Consider the following 15,897-nt stretch of genomic DNA (forward strand, 5'->3'; position numbering starts at 1 on the left):
GAATGTGCTAAGTCATGGTGAATGATCAAAATGAGCTAGTCCCACCCTTGACCTCCTGGCCAGCATCCGTTCTCATCTTTGTCCCAGCTTGTCCTCAGATCTCAACCCTGCCTCCAGGCTCCATGAAGGCTGTTCCTTCTCCTTGCAGAACCAACCCTGTCACTTTCCTCAGCCACTCCAGTCACACTCTCAGACCCAGTCACAGTAAGGTCTCCTGTAGACAGCCTGAGGACCATTTCCTCACTTCCTCATCTACTATAATTCTGCTTTGCTGACTGCTGTTCCTACCAAATGGAGGGTTCCAGAAGCTGGGACTGGCTCTCAGCAGCTGGGAGGGCACAGAGCAGGGCTTGACAAATTTTGGCTAAAGATTTAGCCCCTCTGAAATAATCTCTGGCCTCTCGCCATTCATACTCTCCACAGAGGCTACCAGTTCCTCCCTGTTGAGGGCTTTTACCCACCAAGCACTGCACCTGACGCACTCAAGTTTAAAACTGATCTCTGTCCTGAACCTCAGCTCTCACCAGCATGAGACTCAGGTTAAACATGGGTGGGCAATGCCTAGCGGTGGTGGCGAACCTATGGCATGAATGCTACAGTGAGCTGTTACTGAAAGCTCTAAAAAGTTTGCCACCACTAGCCTAGTGTTGCCCCTTCTCCACACCCCCTCCACCATACCTCCTCAGTGCCTGGGTTTGTGCCTGCTAAGTACACTGAGACTGCCTAGTGGCCTTTTCTGAATTAGATGTGCCTGAGAACAGGTCCTTTGGGAGGCAGGGTCTGTCATGTGGCCCCAGTGCTGGTTCCCTGCACACTTCAGATGTTGGCTCAGGGAATACATGAATGGGTGGCCACAAGAGGCCAAGAGGAGCAGAGCCACCAGCTCAGGTGGCAGACATCTGGTGGGATCTGGTTCCCTGGGACAAAGGCCAGTGCAGGGGGCAAGTGAATAAATCATGAGAGGCCCTGAGCAGGGCCAGGCAGGACAACTGACCTCATTCTGGAAGTCGAGGAGAGGCGGCTGGGTGGTGAGTGGGCTGGGGGCATGACAAGGGGACACAGGAGGCCAGCAGGAGCTGCCCAGCCACCTCCACCCTGAGGAAGCAAGAGGTTGCAGGTCGGCAGGCCCAGGTGTGGGTCACTGGCAGGAGGCAGGGAGGTGGGGAGAACAGAGGGTTCTGGGTAGGGGCAGGAAGGAGGTGACCTGCCTTTCCAGAATCTTGGGGTTATCCTGTGAGGGAGAATGTGGGGAGGGAAGAAAGAGCAAAGTTGTAAAAACAGACTAAGGTGAGAAAGTGGTACAGAGACACTGCACGACTGAGGCAGAGATAATGGGAGGGATGAGAGAATGTGAGTCAGCCATGTTTTGGGGAGGTCAGTCTAGGGACTCAGCCAGAGAGATGAGGCTAGACATGGGGAGGAGGAGGTGACAGCCAGCAGGTGCCCCGAGGTCAGAGCTGAAGGGGCACATCAGGGGAGAAAAGGGAAATTTCAGGGAGGCTATGCAAGCTAACAGGCCTGTGAGGGACAGTGGGGCAAATAGGACATTTCAGGGACTCAGTGCTCTGGTAGGCCACCGAGGAAGGACCCTGGAGAGCCACAGCCACTGCTGCCCACTGAGCCACCTGCCCACAGGACAAGACAAAGCAAACCAGAAGGAGGTACCAAGCCCTTGTGTCCATGGCCCTGCCACAGGGCCCAGCAGACAGCAGCATCCCCCCTGGGGACCCCAGCCCCTCTACAGGGGCTCCAGGTCCCAGCCAGACCCCCACCAGCCCAGCAGCCAGCCGGCGGGCACTTCTCCAGGAGCTCGAAGCTCAGGTGCAAGCAGCTTATGGGCAGGTAAGGGGGATGGAGGTGGCCATAAGGGCATCTCAGGGTCCCCTGTAGGACAGATGAGGGCCATGTGCATGAGGGGACACAGGGAACACGCATGGTTCAAGGGGTTAGTCTGTGGGTCAGCAGAGGCCAGGTTGAGCCCCTTCTTACCTTGGTGCTTACTGAGCTGTCATCTATAGCACCCTATAGGCAGCCACCTTCAGCTCCTGGTGCAAGGGTAGCAGGCTGATCCAGGCCAGGGTGCCAAGGCAAGCAGGTTGGGTGCATTCTAGGAAGGGATCCGGGATCCTGAAAGGGGTCTCCACTCGTAGAAAGGCTAAGGGGAAGGGTCTGCTAAGCTCATCACCACCAGACTCACTACTGTTCCATAGGGCAAGAGGCCTAGCCCTCCCACTCCCACCCCCAAGTTCTTGCCTCCTCCTTCTAGGCCCTGGCCTGCTTCTGAAGAAACAAAATCTCCCTTGATTGAGAGATTAGGAGTAGGTTTGAGGGGAGAAGGGTACAGCAGAGGAGACCCTCAGAAGAAAGCATGGGGAGACCGCCTTCCATGGGGCCTTGGGCCCCAAGTGGCCCCCCTTAACAGCGGAGATGCTCAGAGATAATCCCTGATTAGGACCCATTCCACACTGGGCCCAGGGCCCCCCGCCTGACCACCCGCCCCCAATCTTCCCCACAAAACCCTAGGAAAATCCCCAGCAGTGCTCCCAGGCTCTCACTGGGAGCTGCTGGGGCCAGGCAGCATCCACTGCACCAGGAATCCAGGCCTGGCATGGTTCAGGAGCCTATGGGGAACTGTGCCAAGCGGCCCCGGCACCGGGGGCCCAAGGTAGGAGGGTGAAGGGGGAGCAGCCAGGGCCAGGAAATCGGGTGGGCAGAGTCCTGCTAGGGCTGGGCTGGCATTGGAGGTAGGCATGGCCTCTGGATTGGAGGGGTTGATTGTTCATTGTCCTCAAGTGAGACTTTTTTCTGGGAACCCCAGACGCAGACCAAGCCTGGGCATGGCTCACACAGATGGCTGGTCTTCCCCTGCTAAGCCCACCAGGTCCCCACTGTCCATCCCTCCAGGCCTGGTTCTTTGCTAGCCAGCCTTGACTGGATAGCACTGAAAGCCAGGTCTTACCCAACCACTGGATTCCTCAGTCACTGTGACCAAGTCTCTCATCTTTTCTGTGCCTGTCTGCCCAACTGAGTAGTTAGGGGATAAACCCTTCCAGTATACATTATTGACAGGTGAGGGTCCTGTGTACCTCAAGCCCCTTCCTCACAGCCCTGTCCTGTGTTCCAGAGAGCAGATGGCTGGCTGGGGAGGGGCAAGGAGGGGCTTCAGGCCATTACCCAGCTCATAGCTGGCTCTGCCACAGGACCCCTGGCAGTGGCCCGGTTCCCCTGGAGGGGGCTCCTGCAGCAGTGCTGGTCCCCGTCCCAAGGAGGAGGGGGGCGCCCAGGGCTACTCGGTGCTTGGTAGCCTGGTGGGGCCAGCCTGCATCTTCCTTCGGCCCAGCATCGCCGCCACCCAGCTCGTATGTACAGCCACTCACCCCCTAGCCCACAGCCTTAACCCTTCACTTTGCCACTCCTTGAACAGAAGGGAGAGGATGGAGGGGACCCAAAGAGCAGGGGCACACCAATCCAATGGTAGGGGCAAACGAGACAGTGTGATCACTCAAGGGTCAGAGAGAGAACACTGAGACTTACAGTACTTGCAGGCCACATCTGAGGTTCTGCCAGACCCCCACACCTACCCACTTTGGGCAAAGAGTTACCCAAAAGAGGGGAGCAGGGGGCATGGAGGCCCTGAGGGCAGCCTAGGCTGGTGGCATGGAAGGGGGCACCCAAGAGGCCCTGGCCAGTGAGCAGGTAGACCTAGGCCCAGTGTGAATGGTGCGGTGGGGCCTGGGTGGTCCAGGGAACTCCTAACCCTTCTCTGTCCCCTAGGATCGGGACCTGCGACCTGAGGAGATTGAAGGTAAAGAGTTTGAGGAGTGCCTGGGGCTTAGGATGGAAGCCACAGGATGGAGCATGGGGAAGGGGCTGCAGTGATCTGTAGGAGGAAATAGAGCAAGAAGAATGTTGTAGAGGATAGGCAGAGGGGATGGGACAGCGCAGGGAGGGGCAGCAGACCTTCTATCTGCAGCCATCAGCTCCTTGGTCTCCTCTGCCAGGAGGGGCAAGGGCCTCTTTCATAAGCATCCATCCAGCTGCAGTTTGTGTGTGTCTGCTCTGGGCCTGGCCCTACACTGAGCACAGGAAAGTGCGGCAAACTGGGCCAATCTGGCCTGAGCTCTCTGGGACAGTCAGCAACACATGGGCTGCAAGTACAAACAGTACCAAGGCCTCACAAGGAAAAGAGCGAACAAGCCGGCAGAGAACAAATGTTCAGGGAAGGCTTCCTTGAGTAGGTGACATAGAGCCAAAGAGGAGGGGAGAGTGTTCCAGAGTGTGGCCTCCATGAGGTCAAGGATTTGTCTTCCTTCCTTCTTCCCTTCCTTCCTCCCTCCCTCCTCCCTCTCTCCTTTCCTTCCTTCTTCCTTTTTTTCATTCACTGTCATGTCCTCAGAGCACAGTCTAGCTCATAGCAAATCCTCCTTAAATGTCTGTTGAAAGAAAAAACTTAAAAACAGCATGGAAAGGCTAGGTGTAGTTTAGTGGTAAAGCCTTTGCCTAACATATGGCTAGGTGTAGTTTAGTGGTAAAGCCTTTGCCTAACATATGTCTCTCTCTCTCTCTCTCTCTCTCTCTCTCTCTCTCTCTCTCTCACACACACACACACACACACACACACACACACACACACACACACACCAGCCTGTGCAAATGCCCTGAAGCCTTAAAATAGGAACTGATGTTTAGAAGGGGATTACTGGGTGACTAGACCAGAGGGAGGAGGATGGGCTGGTGCAGGCAGGGGTCTAGGGGATGGGAGAGGACTGATCCCACCCTGCCTGGTAGAGCTGCAGGTCGCCTTCCAGGAGTTTGACCGAGACCGGGATGGCTACATCGGCTATCGGGAGCTGGGTGCCTGCATGCGGACCCTGGGCTACATGCCTACGGAGATGGAGCTCATTGAGATCTCACAGCAAATCAGTACGTGTCTCAGAACTGCCCCATCCTAGTTCTGCTAGGGCCAGAAAAGCTGGCGGCTGGGGCCCAGAGGTGACTGCAGAGCTTGTCCCCATACCCTAGGGCCCAGAGCCTAGGCCACTCTAAAATCTCACCACCTTGTGTGAGGGCCATGTTGCCCACTTCACAGATGAGGAAAGTGAGTTTCTGCAGTGAGGTCATTTGTCTAAGGTCACACAGCATTGGACCCAAGACTTGATCCTGCAAACGCTTCAGGAAAATCAAGGAAAGCACCAGAAAGCTTTAAGAGTGGCTTTCTTTTCATCCATGCCTTGTTTGGAGGGTGATTCCCATCAGGAAGAGGGGGGTGAAGGGCCCAGGTATTAATGAGGGAAGTGGGGAGGGAAGGGGCAGAAGTGGGGAGCTGTGGGCAGAAGAGAGAGGGCAAAGTGCTAGGCTGGGGTCTCTAGTGAATGGATGTGACCCCAGGTGGCGGGAAGGTAGACTTTGAAGACTTCGTGGAGCTGATGGGCCCCAAGCTGCTGGCTGAAACGGCAGACATGATCGGAGTCAGGGAGCTTCGGGACGCCTTTCGGGAGGTGCGCAGGGCCCAGGCTGGGGGGGTGGGCTGCAGCTCCCCAGGTGGTAAGGGTCTGAGCAGATACCTGACTCAGTCAGTGACCCCAAGCCACATCCAACACCACTACAGTTTGACACCAACAGGGATGGCTGCATCAGTGTGGGGGAGCTTCGGGCTGCCCTCAAGGCCCTGCTGGGGGAGCGCCTCAGCCAGCGGGAGGTGGATGAGATTCTGCAGGATATCGACCTCAATGGAGATGGCCTGGTCGACTTTGAAGGTACCACCTGCTGCATTTAGCAATACACCCTGGAGGGTTGTTACCAGATAAAGGACACAAGGAGGGTTATCTCTGTGTGCCAGATCCTGTGCCAAGCATGCCCATGTCCTCTCCTAGTAGTCACTACTGTGAACCCCAGAAGGGACCTCTGCTGTCACCATATGCAAGAGAAGAAAGTTGGGTGTCAGGCAAGCTTAGGTGCTTAGCAAAAGAAAATGCATGGAACCTGGATTGGAATTTGGGGCAGCACACCTGGAATTCAGTTCTTTCTCCACAAGTAAAAACAAAAGCCAGGGGTGGTGGTAGATACCTGCACTCTAGGAGGCTGAGGCAAGAGGATCAAAAGCTTGAGCCCAGCGTGGGGCAATTTAGCAAGACCCTGTCTTAAACTCAGAAATAAGGAATGGGATTGTAGCTCAATGAAAGGGCCCTGGACTAAACTCCCAGTATTAAAAACACACATATACACACGTAGATTAAGTAATAGGAAGCCAAAGAAAATAACTATGTAGAAACATTCCCCACCCAGGCATAGTGGTGCATACTTGTTTGTTTGTTTTTGTTTTTTTTTTTATTTTAAATTTTATGTGTGTGTGTGTGTGTGTGTGTGTGTGTGTATGTGGCCAGCTCAGCCCACCAGGGGGCGGGGCTGGCTGGCATGTGGTGCTGGGGGATTGAACCGTGGTCCCTTTGCTTTGCTAAGCTTGTTCTATGTAGGTGTTTTAGACCACTGAGCCATCTCACCAGCCCCAGTGGTGCATACTTGTAATCCTAGCACTCAGGAGGCTGAGGCAGGAGGATCAATGCAAGTTCAAGGCCAGCCTGGGCTACATAGTGAGTTCAAGGCCGGCTTGTACTACAAAGCAAGACCGTAAGACCGTATCTCAGGAAGAAGAAAGAGAGAGAGAGAGAGAGAGAGAGAGAGAGAGAGAGAGAGAGAGAGAGAGAGAACATTGACTTCTGAGTTTCCTAGTGGGCAAACCAAAGAGGAAGAAAGGTTCAGTTATAAAACTTTTTCTGTCCTTAAGACAAAATTGCCTGATCCTGAAGCCTACTCCCTGCCTTCTCCAGGGGATGTCCCCGAAGGCCTTCCCCAGAACCACACCTGCCCACTGCAAGGTCGGCAGATAGACCCAAAACTTTGGCTTTGTCCTGGCAGAATTTGTGCGAATGATGTCTCGCTGAGCCTGTAGAGAAGCTGGAGGCAGCCAACTGGACGGGGACCACAGCCTCTTCAAACTGAGTGTGTTCCCCGAATCCCATCCTATACAGCTGGGATCCTCCATCCCTGCCTGCCTCCACCCCTCACCCCATTCCTGTTTCTCTGACAATAAAGCATCAGCAGACCTGGGAAGATGGCTTTGCCTTTCATTTTACATATCTTGGAGGCCAAAAGAACCAAGCCCTGGGTCTGATGTCTCAGACCATAAGCCATAAGCTGGCCTGTGAGCCGTGAGTTCTCTCTAGATCCTAGGCTCAGCCCAGAGCCACTGTTAGGAGACACACCAGGATGGGTAAATCCAACCTGCTTCTGGAGCCCAGATGTATTTTCCCCTTCGTGTCCCCACTCCCAACCCTAACAATTGCCCCTGCCCCTCAAAGATTGCATTAGAGGGTGAAGGAAGTGCCCAGGCAGGGCGGGAGGCTTTTCCCAGCCTGTCACATTACTGCGGCAGCAGCCTGGAGAGGAACAGTTCAGAGGTCCCTTCCAGAACTCAGCCCAAGTGAGCTGGGGAAAGTCTGGGCTGGGGATACCTCAGCTTCAGGGTTCCCACTCCTTGGTTTGGAAGACCCCAGCCACTGACCAAACACAACTGGGGAACCAGGACCTGACTGTTTCTGCCTAATCCCGAAACTCCTCTACTGAGCAGTCTTTGCCCTGAGCAATCCTTTAGGTCAGCCAAGCTGGGATTGGTCCCTGCAGGAAATCAGAGGTTCTTCTGCTGTTCTGCCTTCCTTTCTGCTCTGCCTCCTGGGAGATCCACATATACATTCACTTCCTCAGAGCCTGCCCCAGGCTTCAGAGGAAACCGAGAAGTACCGCGTCTTAATCCACCCCTGTTGCTATAACAAAACAACTTAGACTGGGTCAACTACAAACAGCATGAAACTACTATTTTGGAGGCCAGGAAGCCAGAGCTCAAGGCCTAGGCAGCCTCTGGTGAGGTCCTAGTCTCTGCTTACAAGATGGTACCAGCCCTATGTTCTCACCTGGCAGGAAGACTAAAAGGACAAACACGCCTACCTTGTCCCCTCCAGACATTTCATGAGGCTTAATCCAAAGAACCCTCATGGCCTAATCACCTCTTAAAAGTCCAACCTCTGTTACCTTTGAAACTTAGCTTCAACAGGAATTTTGGAGCGGATATAAGCATATAAACCAGAGTACCATATCTAACTGACTTAGCAGAGATCAAGTTGTCCCATTGCCTTCTCTCCACAGGCTACTGCGATGTTCTTTCTAAAATGCTACTTAGGCAGGTGTGGTGGTACAACCTGTTCTCCCAGCACCAGGGAGGCTGAGGTAGGGGGATCACCACACTGGCTTCCACTACATAGCAAGTGTGAGGCCGGTGGGAATCCATGAGTTCTTTCTAGATCCTAGGCTCTGAGGTCAGCCTGAACTGTACAGCAAAACCCTGTCTAAAAAAAACCTTAAATTAAATAAATAAATAATGCTAACACTTTGTCTCATCCTATTTATGATCTGGCTGTGAATTCCCACTGCCCTGAGTTAATCAAGGGTGTCTGCTAGGACCAGAAGCTCTGGGAGGATGAGAGACTGGCATAAAGTCACACACCATGAAGATGGGACTTGCACAAGATCCCACTCAGGGGCTCTAAAGCTACAGCGTCAACCAAGGAGGGTGCCTCAGGGACAGGGTGAACCCAGGACAGTTCTCAGCCTCTTGCAGCTACAGAAAGAACTAGTTTGAAGCTCCTTCCTGCTGGGAGGAAGGATCAGCCCTGACCTTCCCAGTCAAGAAGAATCGGGAGCTCTTGCGCAGAGCCCTGGTGTTCACAAAGTGGGATAGAGCAGGCAGCCAGCCAGCCACCAGCGTCCTGCCCAGCCTGCAGCTGGATGTGGAGGTGCCAGTCCTGGCTGCAGGGGCCCCAGTACCACTAGCCTGGCAGATCCCAATTAATCCTTAATCCTCAATTAGGTGATCTCTCCTGCCAAGCTGGCAGCCTGGGGATAGTGATAAGGTGCCCCAACCCAGTGGCTTCTCAGGGAGCCTCACAGCTGGCACAGATGGTATTGCTGTCTCAGAAAATATCACTGCAGGCTCTAGGCATTGGAAATGATAGGCACAAGGCAGGGGGAACCGGAACCCTCCAGCCTCTCATCCCTCCCTAGTGTTGTGGCCAGCAGCCTCCAGTGTTGTGGCTGTGGAGTGGGCTTGGGAAGATATAGAACATCTGCTGGGCCCAGGCATGGTGCAGCACACCCCTAATTCCAGCACTCAGGAGGCTGAGGTAGGATCGATGTGAGTTTGAAACAAGCCTGGACCACATACTGAGTTCAAAGCCAACCTGAACTACACAGCAAGATCCTGCCTCAAAAAAAAAAAAAAAAAAAAAAAAAGGCCAGCCAGATAACTCAGCAGACTAACAGACTAAAGTGCTTATGCCAGGGTTTGCTCCCCAGGCATGCAGTCCGTCCCAGGGGTGCACTGAGACGGCGTGGTGATGCACGCCTGTAATCCCAGCGCTTGGGAGGCTGAAACAGGAGGATCACTATGAGTCCAGTCTATATGGTAAGACCCTATACACCCTGTCCTAAATTCACCAAAAAAAAAAAAAAAAAAAAGAATGTCTGCTGGGCCAAAAACATCCACATCCCCTCCAAATCTCATACATTCCCCCACCCCAAAGATCCCAGTATATGTACCCGGATAATCATCACCAGGCTGAATACTACCTCGTTTACTTTAGAATAGATTTATTTTATTTTTTATTATTTTTAAAATGTATTTAGTACACAGTTGACGGGGTCTCATTACGTAGATCGGACTCACCCTGTCTCAGTCGCTGTCTCAGCCCGCCTCACCGGGTTAGCACGGCACACCAGGGATCAAACCCGGCTACTGTGTTCTTCCTAAGCAAGCGCTTTAGTCAGCTGAGCTATCTGGCTGGCCCTTAAAATAGATTTAGACTTACAGATTTATCATGAAGCTAGTACATATAGATCACAGGCACCACATGCCTCGTCGGCCCCACCCTTGACTGCACTGAGCAGCTACCTAGTCTGGGAAAACACCTGTAATCCCAGCGCTGGGGAGACTGAAAACAGGAGGATCACTATAAGTCAGAGCTGCGTAGTGAGACCCTGTACCAAACACAGAATAAAAGATAATATTGCCAGGCCCGCCCCCCAGGGCATGCTGAGACAGCACTTGAGACTGGGTGTGGTGGTGCACATCTGTAATCCCAGCTCTTGGGAGGCTGCAGACAGGTGGATCACTACGAGTCCGATCTAGTAGTGAGACCCTGAACACCCTGTAGACCCTGCCCTAAAATACAAAAACATAAATAAATAATAATATGTATAGTTTCCTATATGCTCTATACTCAGCATTCTCCATGTATTAGAGTTCTCCAGAGAAACAATCGCTAGAATACCCATACACAGAGGATACATGGACAGACAGAAGATATAAATATAGATATCCCTAGCTGGGCATGGTGGCATATACCTGTAATCCCATCACTCAGGAGGCTGAGACAAGAGAATCACTGTGAATTTGCGGCCTGCCTAAAATCTACAGTGAGATCCTGTTTCAAAACAAAACAAATATAGATATCCCACAGTAGAGAGCAGATTAAAGGACGTGGGATCATGGGTACCAAAATGCAGTGACAAAGAAGTAAGTTCTGACATTCCACAGCAGGGAGGGGGCACTATAGTTCACAATAAGGTATTATGTAATCTATGAAGATCTGAAGAGGGGAGTTTGAAAGGCCTAGACAGCTGCTACAAAATGACAGTGAGAGAAATGTTACCTGATTTGATCAGTGAATACTGTATCCATTCACTGAAGTAGCACACTGACTCACATTAGTATGTACAATAAACACATATTAATCAAAAATGAAATAAAATAAAATAGGGCAGAGGATATAGCTCAGTGGCACAGCACCTGCCTGGAAAGCTTAAGGTCCTAAATTGAATTTCCAGTACCAAATAAATAAATAAATTTAATTAATTGGTGCAGTAGTGCCTACCTATAATCCTGGCTACTGGTGATACTGAAGCAGGAAGATCACAAGTTCAAGACTAGGGCCGGCCAGATAGCTTGGTGGATTAAAGCTCCTGCTTAGTCAGATGCAGGGATGGGGGTGGCCCTGCCCCTGTCCCCAGGGTGCACTGAGATGGCTATTCAGACTGGGAATGGTGGTGCATGCCTGTGATCCCAGTGCCTAGGAGGCCGAAAACAGGAGAATCATTATGAGTCCAACTTGTATAGCTGGCAGTCTAAGCATCTTCCTGGTAGCACAAGGACCAAGGTTCAGACCCCAGTACTGCATGTGAGCTGCATAGTGAGACCCTATACCAAATAAATAAATAAAAGATTTTAAATAAATAAATAATAAGAGCTGGAGATGCAGTTCAATAGAAGAGCACTTGCATGGGCCACTATACATGAGGCCCTGAGCTGAATCCCCTGGAATGCACACACATGCAATAGCTATCCACTGGCCGCTCTTTCCCCACCATTGTGTGTAAGCACCTGTTTCAGCACTTTCTTCCTTTCTGGCACAACCAGATGTTTCAGGCTCATCTTGTGCATTTCCTGTCAAGGTCTCAGAAAGAGCCATTCCTCCAAGGAGCCCTGGTTCATCTTCCTGGAAAATGGGATTGGAAACAAGATCTGGCACTACGCTCATTGCTTGGTGCTACCGAAAGTGAAGGTGCTAATTTTTGCTCCTAGGCTCCTCAGCTACTACAGCAAGGAGATATATGTCAGGTAGTATATAGAAGAGATATCTATTTATAAATAGTTGTGTGTCACCAACAGGATCTATTTTTTTTTTCTTTTTAAAATTTTATTTATTTATTTATGTGTGTGGGGGGGGGCAGCTCAGCCCACCAGGGGGCGGGGCTGGCTGGCATGTGGTGCTGGGGGATTGAACTGCGGTCCCTGTGCTTTGCTAAGCTTGTTCTAAGTAGGTGCTTTAGACCACTGAGCCATCTCACCAGCCCCACCAACTGGATCTATTAATTTGGCCACAGATGAGTTCATATTGATTCTTCCAACTCCATTCCATTACACGTGGATGCTTCTCTGTCCCACCTTGCTTTCCTGAGAAACATGACTCCCACCATGCACCCTTTTTCACTGACCAGTTCAGGGTCAACCCATACAAACTTCAAACGAAACACCTTTATCAGTGAGATTCCAGCACTTACTCTCTCAGGTGCATGTTTGCCTTTAACCTATTTCCCACCATCCATTCAGTTCCAGGTCAGTGCACCTGGAGAATCATATATTTGTGGTGCAGCTAGGTCCTCTGGTCCCATTCTGCCCTCCATCCTTGGATCCACTGATGATCCCTCTTAGATGATTATTCAATTTTATATATATGAGAGTTTACTCACGCTCCTAATAAAATTCTCTATACGTCACTATTCAGTCTTACCCCACCTTCTGGCAACCAGCAACCTTCCCTTTTGCTATGTGTAATTTTCCCTTTTCAATGGGGAGTGGTACATATACGTAATCTCAGCATTCCAGGAGGCTGAGGCAGGAGGATCACAAATGGAAGCCCAGGGGGTCTTGCATGTTCCCTAAAGGCCTATATGTTAAAGAACTGGTACCCAGCCTGAGGCACAAATGGGAGTGGTGGAAACTTTAGGAGACAGGACTTACTAGCAGGAAGTTAGGTAAGCACTGGGAATGTGAACTTGAAGGGGATGTTAGGACAAGGCCCTTCCTCTTCCTTTCTCCACTTTTGGGGGTGTAGGAAGGAGGTTCCCAGCAGCCAGGAGGTGACCAGGCCTCTTCTGCCTCATACTTCCTGCCATGATACTCTTCTTTGGTGCAGACTCAAAGCAAGAAACCATGACTAAAATCTCTGAGACCATAAACTGAAATAAAACATTCCTGCTTTTAAGTGGATCATATCAGGTATTTTGTCACAACCATGAAAAACTGACTAGTACAAAGGCCATCAGAGCAGCCTTCAATTTTGGAGATTATAAAACTGCTAGAAAGGCCAGTGAGATAGCTCAGCGAACTAAGTGCCTGCTTTGGCAAGTGCAGGAACCAAGGTTTGATCCCCAGTCCCACATGCCCCTGTCCCCATTCCTGGGGTACACTGAGCTGGTGGGCATGGTGGCATATGCCTATAATCCCAGTGCTGGGGAGGCTGAAAACAGGAGGATCACTACAAGTCCGAGCTGTATAGTGAGACCAAATATACAAATGGGGAAAAAAAAAAAAAAAAAGCTAGAAACATTCACACACATGTACATTTTTTGTGAGAATGTACATTTTCAGATCAGGTGAATTAAGCCAGGAACACAGTTGCTGGATGATAGCTAACACTATATTTAAATTTGAAAGATGCCACTAAACTGTCTTTCAAGGTGGCTGTGGTGGGCCACATTCCCACCAACAATCAACGAGAGTTCCTGTTGCTCCACATTCTTACTAGTGATTGTTGTGATCAGTTTGTGTTTTATTTCTTGGGGTGTGTGTGTGTGTTTGAGACAGGGTCTCACTATGTAGTCCAGGCTGACCTCAAACTTGAGGTGATCTTCTGTGTCAGTCTCCCTGCTTTAGCCATTTCAACAAGTGTACAGTAGTACTTCTTTGTTGTTTATCAATTCTTTTCTCAACATCTTATTATAAAATATAAAAGTAAAATCAGAAATGTAATGTTGGCCACTGATACAAAGATTTAAATCACTGAATAAGCCTGAGTTGAGCCAGTGAACTTTACTTTTCAACTTCTAATTTGTAGAAGTTATATGTGACATATATATTTGTATATATGACATATATACATATATATGTGTGTGTGTGTATATATATATATATATATATATATATATATATATAATTTTTTTTTGGTGGAACCGGGGATTGAACTCAGGCCCTTGCGCTTGCCAGGGAAGCGCTTATTCCACTGAGCCATCTCCCCAGGCCCCTGGAAGTTGTCATATTAACAGCCTCCAAAAATGAGGGAGATGAGCTACAGGCCTAGGGCCAGGAGGGAGAAAGGATCCCCTAAAATACCTACCCAGAGGCCTATGTTGGCTTCCCCCAGGCGAGCAGAGGGTCTGTCTGGAAAGACCACTGTTTTTCCCATGGACCATTCTTCAAGGGGGAAATGCATGTAAAACCGTAACACAGGTTCAGTGGTTCCCACCCCTCCACCCCCTGAATACACTTCTCCCTCAAATAGGAGTTAATATTTGGGTCACCCACTAAGTCACATGCAGAAGCTTTAATCAACCCTTTGCATGGCTGTATCGGACATGGGCTTCTAAGGAATAGAAAACAATTTTTTTTTTTTTTGTCTCAGCCACTCAGTTGGTGGTACTTTGTCTTGTCTGTGTATTTGTCAGCCCAAACAGACTCAGACAGTCAGCAACGGAGAAAGCAGGAAGGTCTAGGCCCCAGAAGTAGCAGTCCCCAGTGAGTGGCTGCTCTTCACCCGCCACTTGCAGCAGTGTTCTCTAGAGTGCAGCCTCAGTGCCAGCAGCAGGAAGGGGGGGGTCTTGAATAATATGATTAACACTTTTTTATCTAACAGTAATATATTTTGACTATGTATTAGAGACCTATAAAGAGTATATTTAGCACAAAATTAAGTAAACATTATTACTTTTCCTTTTGACATTGCTAATTATTTGTTTATTGGCAGGGCACAGTGGAGACAAGGTCTTTGCTATGTAGCCCAGATTGATCCTGAACCTGCCATCAACTTCCTAACTGCAGGGATGAAGGTGTGCACCACGCCCAGATCCATTTTATTTTTTAAAAAGCGAGTAGATATAAACAAACTATTAACTACAAGGTAAGACCCAAGAGTGGATGAAGTCAGGGAAATACTGGATAGGGCGTTAAACTCAGCTTTCTTACAGAGCACGCTGTTATCTCCACAGCTTTGTTGGCTTTCTAGTTAACCCTCCATGGAAGAAAAAATAACTTATCCAATCATGTGTGCGCTCACACTTCCAAGCTTTGCATGTGTCAGCCCCTCTTCTTAGAGTGCCACTTTCCATCTCCCATCCCACATTCCCCTACTCATTCGCCACCTCCACTGGGAAGATCTCTGTGACGTCATCAGACCGGCCCCTTCCTCTAAGTTCCAGTACACCCACCCCATCCTAGCCTCCACCATGGGCAGTCTTCCTGCAGCCTGTGCCTTTGCGTCCTTCTGTCCCCACAGGCTACAAGCTCCCAGAGGTCAGGTCATAGCCAGTTCATGTTCGTACCTTTGTTTAGCACAGTCTGGGATGGAGGAATCAGAAAACGTTTGAAGGGCAGATGAGGAACTCCTCTAAGGATGAGCAAACTCTACAGAGATGGGGATTGGAAGGATACACGAGGCCAGAAAGACTCTGGGGATGAGCCTGGGAGAAAAGGTCAGCGGGTGAAGGAGGGGTTGATCTAGGTTTGGAAGGAATAACGTTTGAGGGAAGGCACTAGAAGAGGAAAGCAAAGAATGAAACAAGCACTTTATGAATATTCGTTTAATCCACACGATCACTCGGATAGTTGTTTCCATTTCACAGGTGGGGAAAATCGAAGCATATTTAGGAGAGTAAACTTGCCCAGGAAAAAACTGCTCGTGGGGATGAGGAGATTGGAACTCAGACTGCTGAACCCCGTCAGTAATCTTGTCCTGGAGCTGTTTGTTCGCGAACCCAACAGCAGTTAGTATTCAGTAAGGTTAATTGCTGTGGCTTTGTCGTCTGAGGCAGAGGCGTGAGATGTGGGTGTGGGTTGAGGGGTCCATAAAGGCACTATTGGACCTAACACTAGCCTAAACCGGAGGACTAGCCAATCCAGAGGAAGAGCCCCGGGTGCTGGCGTTGGTGAGGAATTCGTTGCCATGGTAACAAATAGAGGCCTGAGGCGGGCGCGTGCGCAGATAGGGGAAAGGGTGTTGAACCGGTGAAAGGTGA

At 50.4% G+C, this 15,897-nt stretch overlaps 1 protein-coding gene across 6 annotated transcripts; it reads left to right on the forward strand.

The window, feature by feature from the left end:
• The first annotated feature begins 985 nt into the window (after nucleotides 1-985).
• Cabp2 (calcium binding protein 2) lies at nucleotides 986-7,049 on the forward strand. 6 transcript variants are annotated; one of them, XM_023710729.1, is made up of 7 exons: nucleotides 986-1,028; nucleotides 1,636-1,842; nucleotides 3,775-3,805; nucleotides 4,789-4,923; nucleotides 5,389-5,498; nucleotides 5,609-5,756; nucleotides 6,916-7,049. In XM_023710729.1, the coding sequence occupies exons 2-7, from the start codon at nucleotides 1,681-1,683 to the stop codon at nucleotides 6,939-6,941; spliced, it is 612 nt and encodes a 203-aa protein (XP_023566497.1). In that variant the 5' UTR covers nucleotides 986-1,028; nucleotides 1,636-1,680; the 3' UTR covers nucleotides 6,942-7,049. The 6 variants fall into 6 exon arrangements, with proteins under 6 accessions (XP_023566497.1, XP_023566496.1, XP_023566498.1 ...); XM_023710728.1 differs by having other exon boundaries at nucleotides 990-1,028; nucleotides 1,573-1,842; XM_023710730.1 differs by lacking the exon at nucleotides 986-1,028 and adding an exon at nucleotides 1,050-1,117.
• Nucleotides 7,050-15,897: the final 8,848 nt, after the last annotated feature.

Source organism: Octodon degus, unplaced genomic scaffold (assembly GCF_000260255.1).
Source record: "Octodon degus isolate 3935 unplaced genomic scaffold, OctDeg1.0 scaffold00018, whole genome shotgun sequence".
NCBI classification, from domain to species: Eukaryota; Metazoa; Chordata; class Mammalia; order Rodentia; family Octodontidae; genus Octodon; species Octodon degus.